At 32.8% G+C, this 13385-nt stretch overlaps 1 protein-coding gene across 1 annotated transcript; it reads right to left on the bottom strand.

Annotated features, from left to right (window-relative positions):
- Positions 1-4110: 4110 nt before the first annotated feature.
- On the bottom strand, positions 4111-6216 carry LOC100028526 (olfactory receptor 4F15-like). The gene has a single exon (XM_001378501.3). It carries the CDS (start codon positions 5047-5049, stop codon positions 4111-4113), a length of 939 nt encoding a protein of 312 aa, XP_001378538.2. The 5' UTR covers positions 5050-6216.
- Between the last annotated feature and the right edge of the window lie 7169 nt (positions 6217-13385).

The following is a 13385-nucleotide window of genomic DNA, read 5'->3' as shown; positions in this document are numbered from 1 at the left end:
CGTACACAGACTGAAGCAGAGTGAAATAAGCAGAACAGGAGAACATTGTACAGTGAAAGGACTATTGTATATGAACATGCAAGTGAAGTAGGCAGAACCAGGAGAATACTGCACACAGTCACAGCAATATTGTAAGGATTATCAACTGTGAAAGACTTAGCTAGCTTGGTCAAGACAATGACTTAAGACAATTCCAAATGACCCATGATGGAAAATTCTTATATCCACTGTACTGGGCCAAGCTCAGAATATCTCAAGATGAATCACTAGACCCCAAGATAAAAGTAAATGCTGAAAGCAGTGGAAATGGAGGAAGACATTGAGATTGGTCTTAGATAAAAGAATGAGGGTGGTATAAGCACTGATGGTGAGAATTTTGGAAGATTATTAATAAAAATGACATAAGAACTATATACCAAGAACTTACCAAAAAAAAAAAAAAGAAATGGTCCCTCTACATTTAAGTATGTTAGTCCAAAGCCCCATACAAGTTACGAGTCTTAACTAGAAGGTGCCATCCTATTTTGAGTCTCTGATTGCAGGAACTCAGTGGAATGACTTCTATAGTAGAAATTTTAGAGCCCAAGGCAGTACAGACTAGTGGATAGAAAACTGGTTTAGAATGAAGGAGACTTGAATTCATTTGACACTTCTGACACGTTGATGGTCTGAGCTTAAGCAATAACAACATTTCACTTCTCTGGTCTCAGACAACTCATACAGAAAAAGTAGCAGCACAGGTAGTAAACCAGGTTGGTGAAAGATGTCTTATCATAGTGTAGTATTGGGGTATAAAGGGATGTTATTAAGGAGGATACTGTTTATATACTTTGCTGGATGATAACAAAGTATTCACAGTTTCCCTTCTTATGGCTCAGTGCACAAAACTCGTCTGGAGATTTTTCTCATAAAAACTTATTATATATACATAGATAGAAAGATAGATAGATAGATAGATAGATAGATAGATAGATAGATAGATAGATAGATATAATGAGGTTTAAGGATATATAAAAGGGTTCCTTACATTAAAGAATCTAAGTCACTCCACTCAAACAAATTGCAGCAAGGCAAAGTCTTCGAATCTCAGGAATTCACTGAAGCAATAATACTATTTAATTACCTTAACTCTTACTAGAAAACTCAAACTATCTATGCTAAGCTAACTAAATGCTTAATTGTCTATTAATTAACGTTATCTCCAGAGTTATATTTGTAGTGAGCAAAATGGCTGATCTGAATACAGCTGAGTTTGAGTCTGGGGTGAACACAGTCTTCTGGTTTCTCCTTCTTTTACAAAACAGTTCTCACAGCAGCACATCTGACAAGTTCTTCTCAATGTATTTCCAAAGTTAGAAAAGTGAAAAACCCTTCAGATGGCTTAAGAGTTTGCTTTCTTTTCTACCACAGCAGAGCTGTATCCAGACAGCAAGAGTTGAGTCCATCAGTCTCTTCAGAATTCCCAGACCAACTGCTCCCAGAACTCTGCCTGCCCTCTCCTTCAAAGTTGCAAGTTCAAGAACAGAATTCTGTCTTGCCTCAGCCACTCTGCAGTCTCTGGCACCCCTTTCCAAAATTCCTTATCCTATCAAACCTTATCAATATATTCCCAATTTCCTTATTATAATAGAGAGTTCTATAACCTGATAAATCACAGATTAGCTCCCATTCTCCCCATTACTTGCTGAACTTAATAATTCACCTAAACACAACACTATTCATTTCTTCCATTGACATGTGTGCTTTAAAAACAAAACAAAACTGTGTGCTGGAGAACTACATTCCCCAGCCTTCTGCACCCTTAAGAAAAACTGTATGCTGGGGAACAACATCCCCCAGCATGCCTTGTACCTCCCAGGGTTCCCTTCCCCCTACATGCTGGCATGGGATTCATCTGTAAAAGGACCAATCCCGCGCTAGGGAGGGAACTCCGAATGGGTTTTAATCTGATCAGCAGAAGGGAAGAGCAGGAGTTCCCCAAAGACCTTTTCATTGATTAAGATCTTTCTTTTTCCTACTTCCTATGATTTCATTATTTTTTTTATTTCTTACTCTCTCTCTTTCTCTCTCTCTCTTTCTCTCTCTCTATATATATAATGTCTTTTACTAAACTTCAGTTATTGTCTTGGTAGTAGTAATAAATAGACTCAAATCAATTACGGAGAAGCTGACCATCAGGAAATGATTAAAAGAATGAATATAAGTATCAGAAGTAATAGGGAAAATATGAAGCCATCCTCCAGATTTTAATAATAAAAATTAATAAGAAGAACAAAAACAGGCGACTCTTCATCTCCCAAGAAGCAGAGACCAACAGTACTAACCCAATTAACAGAATGTTTTTTCTTCATTCTTTATTTCAGTTGATATTACTAATATTCAAAAACAGGTAGAAATTAAGAAGGAATTAGTATCGTGGTAACTAAAAGTTTATGTTTTGCTAGTTTAAGCAGTTGACTTTAGGAAGCCCAATACTTTAGAAGTATTGAAGAAACTGTAATTGAACTTTGCATATTTGTTACAAGAGTATTATCTTCTAATTGTTCAGGAAGTGTCTGAGGTTGTAGCAGAACCCAAGACCTCCCCCTCTTCATGCCTGGATCCTATCAACTGAGCTACCTCATTATCCCTATCCTCTTTTTGCTACATCTAAATTAATAATTTATACAACATTACCTAGACTTAAAGTGCACACCAAAACAAATTGTATGAAATATTTAATAGAAATTCAATAATTTATGTAACAGCTGCATCAAAATTCATACACACAGAATAAAATAAAGTTTAAAAAAGAAATTTTATTGATTCTTATTATATGTTTGTTTAATCTCACTGTTAGGAGACAGAAAGATAAGTTTATGAACCTTATATTAAATTACATATTCATACATATACTTTGGCCATATCATCTAATACCAAAAGGTCCTTCTTAAGAAAAGACATTGATCTTGGAGAGTAGTCAAGTAGAACAGAATGGAGCTACTTATAGAATCGTAGAATCTAAAATTACAGGTCACTTAGAGGTGCTAGAGATTTCTAACAAGTCATCCCTTTTATAACAACTCTCACCCAGGATTTGATACTAGCTTTATTTTATAATAGCAATGTAGGGAATACTACAAGATTTATTACTCTCTTCTCTATAGCTACATTAAATGAAAATAGGAAATACCAAGTTATACTTTACAAATAACAATATAATCATATTCATAAAGAAAGAGTCAGTACCCATATATGGGTCAGCAATTAAAGTGAGAATTTTGTGAATTTGCAAAAGTAAAAGAAAATGGGTTTTAAAACATTCTCCACTGACATTTTTAAGTCCACATTAAGGAAGCACACAAATGGACATTTTAGAGTTGTAACTATAATAATGATCTCATGATTCCAAGAATTCACTTAGAAAGTGTTTGTTTATATGTTTCAGTATATGAAATAGCAGCAACATGCCTATTAGGCCACTAAAATGGTCTTCAGATCAGTTGAAGGACCACCAGAACAATGTATACTGTTATCCAAGATCTTATCTTGACATGTACATGTTTAAACAGAAAAGGGAAAGAAAAATAATTAGAATTAAATAGCATTTTAAGATTTGAAAAGCACTCTACAGATGTAAGCTGATTTGATCTTTACAACTCTATGATGATATAAATGATATTATTCTTCCCATTTCCAGATGAGAAAACTGAGACTCAAAGGCTAAGTGACTTCTCCAGGTCCCACAACTAATAAAGGTCTAGTACACAATTCAAATTCAATTCTTCCTAACTCTAATCCATTACTCTATGCAATGTACCACTTATGTCCCTATGAGGCTCTTAATTATGATTTCCTGCATACATGGAGTTCCTAGGTGAGGAAATTCTCCAAAAAATGGAGATTAGCTCTTACCCTGAAATGTGTGATCTCAGCTGGGTAGAGCACTGAGAAGGTAAGTGACTTGTGCAAGGTCACAGTATGTATTAGATGTATGTATTAGTATGGAGAAACTGAATGGAAGTTTTCCTGGTTTCTGTGCAAGTTTTCTATCAACTACACCAGAATGCATCTCATTCACATGTTAAAAGTCATGATCAGAAAGAGTATTCTGTTCTTTATCAGTGTTATTTATAAAATTTTCCTAAAACTCACTAATCTGCTGCTTAGTCTCTTCATTGCTGCCTTCATGTCTTTGTTTCTGAATGTATATATGGAAGGATTTAAGACTGGGGTAATAATGAAATCAATAATAGCCAGAAATTTATCCACTGGAAGTGTAGGAAATGGCCACACATAAAAAAAGATACATGGACCAAAGAATAAGATCACTACACTGATGTGAGCTGACAGAGTAGAGAGTGCCTTTGACAATCCACTTGAGGAGTGTTTATGAACAGTGACCAAGATGTAAATGTAGGAAATGAACAGGAGACAGATGGTACCAATGGAGATGAAACCACTGTTAGCAGTGACTATGAACTCCAACTTATATGTATCTATGCAGGCCAATTTGATGAACCGAGGAAGATCACAATAAAAACTGTCAATTTCATTAGGACCACAGAAAGGCAAGTTTGCCACAAAAGCCAACTGGGTCAATGAGTGTATAAGGCCAATGACCCAAGAAGACACCTGAAGAAAAATACACATTTTGGGATTCATAATGGTCAAATAGTGAAGAGGCTTACAGATGGCAACATATCTGTCAAAAGCCATGGAAATGAGCAGCACCATCTCCGTTCCTCCCATTAAATGAATGAAGAAGATCTGGGTGATACATCCCTGGAATGATATGACTTTGTGCTCATATAAAAGGTCAACAATCATCTTGGGAACTGCAACAGTGGAGAGACACAAGTCAATAAAGGAGAGGTTGGCTAACAAAAAATACATTGGAGAATGTAGGTGACCATCAGTGCTCACTGTGAGAACAATAAAGACATTTCCCAGCACGATAACCATGTAGAAAAAGGAGGAAAACAGCAGAAGGCCAAGCTGTATGGCCCAAGAACTAGAGATTCCCAGGAACACAAATTCTGACACAATGGAGTGATTCAATTCATTCATCAGTCTGACTATGAGGTTATCTGAAAGGAAAAAAAAAAGGGAATGAGAACAATTCTAGAAAAAAATGTCTTTTTTTAAGATTCTAACATTCCATACAAGTGTTCTTGTGAGTATGAAGTGCTTAAAAATACATCTTATGCATCAATGTGTAATAAACTTAATTCTAGGAAATATGTGATTCCTAAGGAATATACTTGTTTTTGTAAATTCAACATTAATAAGTTAGGGCATACTGAACCCTAATTTTTTGTCATCAGTTTATAGATGGGAATAAAATTCTTATAACAGTGAAGTAAAAGCAAATTGCTTCAACTGTAGTTCACTGGTGCTAATTACATATTTCTCTTTCACTTTCTAATTCTTCTTTGCAAAAGGAAGACAAAGAGCAAAAAGAACAAATAGTGGTAAGAAAGGATAAATGGAAATACCCAATTAATGATCATAGTCATGGAAATAAGAAACAAACTTTAAATAGTAATACTGACAAAGATAATGGCTGGAGAGAAATTATTATGTATAGTGAATTAAAAAGGCAGGGGAAGCAATCATGGTCTCAAACAAGGCAACAGTAAACATAGATATGGTTTGAAGGGATAAATACAAAAACCACATTATATTAAAACATAACAGAGATAACAATATCAATAGTTACAAATTTACTGAATGACATAGCATCTAAATATGTAAAGGGGAGGTTAATCAAATTACATTGAGAAACAGCAAAAATATGAGAGATGTGAGCCTTAGTGAATCTTTCATACCTTGACAAATCCAACTAAAAATGAGAGCAAAAAGAAAGTTTACAACCTGAATAACTTTTAGAAAAGTTTCATATGATAAATCTCTGGCAATTGCTGAATAGTAAACAAGACATTATGCTAATTACACTTCTATATATGAGACCTTCACCAAAAATTCAACCATATGCTAGAGCACAAAAACTCAGAAAAATTACCAAAAAATCAAATAGCATAAATACCTCCTTTGCTAGCCAAACTTACAATGATGTAATAATAAATTCAGGTATATTTAATAAAGGATTCACAAAAATGGAGACAAAATAATTTCATACTTGACAACAAGCAGTAGATAATTTCATGAAAGAAAATGACAAATATGAGACAACATAACAAAACTGACAGAATGAGTTCAAAGCACACATTAGAATTTTTTAATTCTAAGTATTTGATAGACAAGAGATAAAGAAAAAATTAATGAATTTGACACGCAACTTAAAAGAGTTTAAAAGTCACAAATCAAGAAATATCAACTAAACATCAAAATAGAAATTCTGATTAAATTTCAGGGAAAAAAGGCATCAAATATAAATAAAACTAAGTTCTGTTTTTAAGTTAAAAATAAATAAGTTAATTACTAGTCTTGTTATAAAAATGGAAAAACTAAATTGTCTACTTAAAAAATGAAAATTAACAAAAATTAAGTAGAGGAAGTGGTAGTCATTTTGCCCAATTATATGCCAGTGTAGTTCATAAATAAAATGTATGAAAATTTACAGAAACAGAAAAGGAAATCTTTTGATTAGCAAACACCCAGGCAGCAATCCTTTTACATTTATATAATGTGCCAGGTCCTTTATTGAGGAAAAAAGAAAAAAGAAAAAAAAAAGGCAGTGCTTGTCTTCAGAGTGCTCAGGTTATAACAGAATTACATGCAAAGAATTTCAATACTTTTGGCAGAAAAACTCAAAATGGGATCATAAAAATTCAAAAATGATTGGTGTGACAAAAAATAAAAAAAGAAAAATATTACTTTAGAGATAAAATTATGGTCAATTTAGAGAAACCTAAAAAGATGACAAATATTAATTGAAACAGTTAATAACATTTGCAAAATTGGAGGACATAAAACTAACCTATGTGAATGATAAGCTTTTACAGAGAGGGAGAAAAGAGATAGAGATATAAAATAATAATGATATGTTCGGCAGTTCAGCTTCCAAGAGATATGAATTACCAGATGTCCCAAAAATTTCAGTCCAATTTTAAGCATTAATAATATATTTTTCTTTGTTTTAATTAGTTGTGTTTTACTCTTTGTGGGGCTTTCTATTGGATTTTTATTATCAAGGATACTAAAATGGTTAGCCATTTCCATATCCACAGGATCATTTTAACTGACAATGAGATAGATTGTGACTTTTCTGGGTAGGTAACAGAATGAAAGTCTCGATTTGATTTAATTTGAACTCAGGTCTTTCTGACTCAAAGTCCAGCATTCTATCCTCTGAGGCAGAGTTGCCTCCTTAATACTTTAAAAGTAATAATTTTTAAATAAATTTTAAAAAAAAGTAATAAAATTAATACTTTTAGGACACTATGAACATAAATAAAACTACAAAATACTAATTAGAAGATATTAACATTTTGGACTGAGTGATTATAGTAAAAGTGACAGTATTCTCTAAATAAATGTACTTATTCAATTCTATAAAAATGCAAGACTATTTCTTTATATCACTAGGAGGAAAATGAAACAAAAATCTAGAATAATAAACTATCAAGGAATATAAAAAGAAAAAAATGAGTGGGAAGGAAGGAGGTTCACATTATCATTTATGAAAATATAATACAAATTCATCAAAACAGGTTGGCACTGATTAAAAATAGAATAACAAACCAGTAGATTAGATTTTGTATAGTTCAGATAAAAAGAGGTGAGCATGGTATTGTACTATTAGCTAAACACAAAGATCTCAAGCATGATACTAAATAGTCACTCTTCCACTAACTCTGCCAGAGAGAATGCCATCTGGCAAAAATTGGGTTGAAACCAATAAGTTTAGTTTAAGTTCAGTCTTTTTCAGGCATGCCCTAATTTGGGATATTCTTCAGATACTGAAATAGTTTGCCATTTCCTTTTCCAGGTTATTTTTCATATGAAGAAATTGAACACAAGCAGAGTAAAGTGTCTTTCACATAGCTAGTAAGTGTCTGAGGCTAGATTTGAACTCAGGAAGATGAAGTTTCCTGACTCCAAGCCTGGCATTCAATCCACCATGCTACCTAGCTATGGATTTAGAACAATAACTAATACCATATATGACAATAACTTACAAATGGTTACATGATGTAGATGTAAAAGTTCAGATCATAATTAAGAGAACAAGAAAAGAAATACTATTCATAACTATTGAGAGATGAAGAGTTCCTTAGAAAAAAAGTAATGATCATAGAAGATAAAATGAATGTGACTCATGAATCAAAAAACTTTCTTCCCCAAAATTGATATAAATATAAATACAATGGAAATGGCAAACTGAGGGAGAAAAGGAATTTCCTCTCATAAAGTTCTGGTGTCAAAAATTTATAAGAAACCAATTCAAATTCATAAGAACAAAATCAGTTCCAAAACAGATGAATGATCAAAGGATCTGTATACATACATATAGCTATATAGCTATCAAATGAAGAAACCAATCTATAATGTCTTCTAAAAATGACCCAAACCAATAATAAAAAAGGGAAATTAAACAAAATTATGATGCCACCTAACATGTATCAGAATGAAAAAGTATACAAAATGGAAAATGACAGCTGCTGTAGAAAAGAAAAAGAGAGGAGGTCACTGTTGTAAAGCTAGTGTATTTGTACATTGGTCCAACCATTAGACAATTAAAACAGGTTTATTTCCATCCTTTTTAAATAAAAAATTTGAAATGTAATGAATTATAAATTAGTTGATATAGAAAAAAAAGAAAAAGGGAAATAGATGGAAAGTGAAAAATTAAGGAAATATGAATAAAGTTATTTTTAAATATTAGGAATAGAAAAGGTAGAAGAAAAGAGGCAAAATTGGAAAAGAAATCACTTAAACTGAATGCACATATGATGACTCCAATAAGATTCCAAATTTTCTGCTTCAATTTTTTTATCTGTTAACACTAATTCTCTTCCAAACTTGATATCCATAGAGTACAGAACAAATAATGGTCGCTTTATTTTAAAAATGCAGGGTGTTCATGGGATCCTATCTCTCTTTCTAAAACAAAGTTGTCAAATTCAAATTGAAAGGGAGAAGGCTATTAAACTGAACATCAGTGTATTCTCAGGACACATATTGACTTAGAAAATGATATAATCACATTATCTATATTTTGTATATTTTAATTTATTTTCTAAAATATATCTGAAATTATATTTTAATCTGGTTCAGGCTGCACTTGGCAGTATTCTGAGTTACTTGTCAACGCAGGAGGTGTATCCAGAGAATGGATGAGACTCTTCTACTTTGGAAGAACTCTAAAGAATATGCCTCCAAAAAAGACACTTGAATATGCCAATTCCTGATATAATACTTAAAATAAAGCTGGACACAGGGATGCCAATAGAAAATATAATCATCCTTTACTTTCATACTATCTTGTTTTCCAAATCACTCATTCTAAACCTAGCTACAATCAAGTCAGTCAGTTTTTACAGAATCAGAGAAGCTCAGATTTATACAGAATTTTTGAGCTCATAAAGTTCAATCTATAGTGTAATAATCATAGTCCATGTAATGTATCCTAAAAACTGATCTTCCATCCACCCCTTCAAGACATTCAAGAGTTACCATGCATAAACCATGGAGACCTGCTATTCTATTCATGAAGAGATTCTTTAGGAAGTTATTCTTATATCAAGCCAAAACTACACTCTTTTCATAATAAACATTCCTTTTTCCCCATTGTTGGAGAATAGCCTCTCCTCCACATAATAGTCTTACAGATATTTGAAGACTGCCACCTCATTTATATTCTTTGAACAAATGTCCATGTTTATTCTAACTTATCCTCAAATGACATTATGTCAGCCCTCCTTGCAGTCTTGGCTACTTTCCTACGGACTTTTTCTTATTTTTCTGTTTTCACCCTAAAATGTAACTTCCAAAACTGAACATAATATTCAAAATGATAAATAAATAGGACTAAAGGCAGCAGAACAATTACTCCCATCATTTAGGACATTGCTTTTATTGACATAGACTAAAATCCTATTTACATTTTTTCCTGTCCTGCTATCATGTTCTCTCTTTTTGAGATCTCTACATAATGAGTCTTTTTAGGATTTAATATCTAGTCAATCTCATAAGATTCACTCATTATTTTTTTTCTAACACTATGTAGGACTTTACTCTTATTAAAAATTAATTGAATTAGATGTAGAGTAGCCCACAAAGCTCTTCCAGACTCCTGTTTCTTTCCTATTTTCAAGCTTTGAACCATCTGAAAATTTGACAATATTCAAATTTGGTATCAGGGCAAGCTCTTTAGATTTGTATTTAGGAGAATTGAGAGTGAATTTTATCTCTTTATAATACACTTGCCTAGCTTCAATGAGGAATTTTCTAGTCCGTTTATTTCATGAAGAGGCAGTGCTGGTAGTGGATCAAGAACTGTCCTGGGAGTCAAGACTAAGTTCAAGTAGCACTTTTGACAAATACTGACTCTCAAATCATGGACAAGTCACTTTATTCTCTAGTATTTTGTTCATAATTAAAAGTACAAATTTCAGAGGAGACCCAGATCTGCATTTGTACAAGGGGATTACTCACCCAGAAGTTCCCTAAATTAATGAAATTATGAGCTCATTTCCTGTTCTTTTTTTTCATCATGTGCACTTTTAAAATGAATATTATTGAAATATTTCCAAATCATTTCTCCATGTCTTACTTCTCACTATTTGTACTTTTGACTTCATTTTATTCTCCTGGTTATTCCTCAGTAATTGTCACTTCTCTCTTTAAATACTTCTCAGTTTCCATGAATTTATAATTAACACATTAAATGATTAGTTTTTAAGTGATAACTCATTGTTTTGCTGAAATTTCCTTTTTCTCAGCTAAAGAGATAATCCAATAGATGAATGTATCATCTATGTGTGTATGCTAAAACACTATTTCACAGTGAATAATCAAAACCTACTTAATAAATAACATATTTAAAATTGCATTGTAATTAATTTAACTAATTTTAAGCAGTAACATGAAGAAAAAATTTTACATTTTGGCATTCTTATGATCAAAATTAATGTACCTGAACATGCTTTCTAAAACTTTAGAATTTATTAATTTGGTGAGCAAAAAGTAAATAACTTTTCTGGAATGCAACTTCTATAGGATCCTAAGATGACAGGTAGAAATTCCATGGGATAGTTACACCTACCACTAGTTTGGTTAATCCCTCCAATGCACAAGAATGTCAGATCTCTAATGAATTTGTGGCTTAGGACAAAGTTCTCAATTAATGGGTGTGAACCCCTTGCTTAGGTAACCACTTTATTGTTCTCAGTGATGCTGGAAGCACATAAAAAGGAAGAAACAAATTTACACTGTGACAGATTGACAAGAATCTATTTTATTCATTATCTGTTTCCATTAAAGTTCAATATTTTTAAAAGTTATTAGGAGCATTATTATCTTTCTCACCGTCTCCATGACTATGATATCTCAACTTTGTTCTCCTTTTCTGAAGCTATTATCCATCCGGTTTTTATTACTACAAGCCTAACACTGACACTTCTGGAAAAATGCAGATAGAAAAGAATTAAATCACCCCCTCTCCAAATTCTCCTTTTTCAAAGTGAAAATCCCCTCAAAAACCTGACACTTCAGTGTCCTCCTCATCAACTGAATACAACTTTTAAGAATTTAAAAAGAGCAATGTTTATCAGCCAACATTGGCATTATGGTATGAACAAGGATATTTTTCTTCAAAAAGATAAACATTATATTCTCCATTTTACTTTTACAGTATACAACAAAATCATTTTCTTAACTTCAAGTGCTAAGCAGAAATCCACTTGCCTCAAATCAAACATAAAACCTGAACTATCTCTTGATATGTTGTATTCCTGAACTTTTCCTACAGGTGCCCAAAATGAACAATTTTAAATCTGCTATGTGAGTAGCTCAATTGGTGACTTTCCAGAGGTTTTGGGACATCATTAAGGAGGCTTATTTTGGTAATTATCAGTACCTACACAAGTGATCCTGATAGATGCTAAACTTTGACAGAAAATTTTAATGTAGCTTAATGCTGACCGAGTAAAAAATTTTCTGCAGAACCCTTGCCTTGCAACAAGACTGAAGAGTGGTTTTTATGATAATCATATTGCAATATCCTGGCATTAGAATCCTCATGGTATAGAAACTATATGGTAGATTCTTTTCATGGCATTAATTTTAATTTTAACTTACCCCACCTACCTGTCTGGAAAAAAAGGTAATGAAGAGAATGAAAATCCACAGAAATTTCAGATGACTTTAAAACTGTGTGCCTAGACGCATATAAACATATTAAATTTTGCTTGCTCCTGAAGAAATATCAAGGATCAGTGACCTGCTGGAGTGGTCTTAATTTCAGAATCTTGAGCATATCCACCATGGGAATTCTGCCTTTGAAACACCTTTCTTTTTTCCCAGAGCTGCCAGTAGAATAACTATTAATGTTTGGTGCACAGATTCAAGTGCAGAAAAAGAGCAAAGGGTGGAGTTTGAGGAAGTGGAGAGACAAGTAGTTACAAAGCATTTGGCTGGGAATTAGGACTTTGATGCTAGTCCTGACTATTCTTCTAACTCAATGTGGAGACCAGTAGGTGTAAGAAAACTAATCAGAAGAATTTCATTCAATTCCTTGCTCTGCCATTCGCTGGCTATGTCCTCAGGCTCTCCAAGTTCTCTTAAAACCTCTTCTTTTTTTGTGATCTCTTCATGTTTTTCTCTTGTTTATCTCTTCTGACTGCTCAGCTATTTAAAATGCTGTAGATCAGTATTTTATATGAGTTTGCCCATTGGGGAAGACAATTTATCAATCATCCTCTTAATTCTAAAGCGTAAAATTTGCCCAACTTAACTATGACCTACTTTAAGTTCTATAGAATTCAAGTTGACTCAAGACACACTGTGAAGCAGATTGAGATTATATTTGATGCTCCCAATTCTCCTTATAACACCCTGGCATCTCCCCATCTCCAGGATTGCTTTAAATTCATTTGTTCCTTAGTTGCTTGTAATACCTATTAACATATCCCATCCAGATATGCTCAATAAAAGGAGAACTTCTTTCTACAGGAATAACATAGAAAGATCAGTACACATATACTTTAGGTTTAACTTGTATTAATAACATCATTTATAGTTTTATTAAACATTAGTAATTAAAAAAATAATGAATTATCATAATTTGGAGCACTTCCCACTGATTTGTAAATACATTGAAAATGTAATCAATGGCTCTTTAGAGCCAGTATTGAGATAGCTTCGACACATGTCTGATAGTACCTTATCTTAGATCAAGATTCTGTAATCCCTTTTCCTGATTCACTTGGACATAATAA

The sequence above is a fragment of the Monodelphis domestica genome, chromosome 1 (assembly GCF_027887165.1).
Source record: "Monodelphis domestica isolate mMonDom1 chromosome 1, mMonDom1.pri, whole genome shotgun sequence".
Classification (NCBI taxonomy): Eukaryota; Metazoa; Chordata; class Mammalia; order Didelphimorphia; family Didelphidae; genus Monodelphis; species Monodelphis domestica.
The sequence above is the reverse complement of the archived record's forward strand: the minus strand, read 5'-3'. Positions and strand labels throughout refer to the sequence as shown.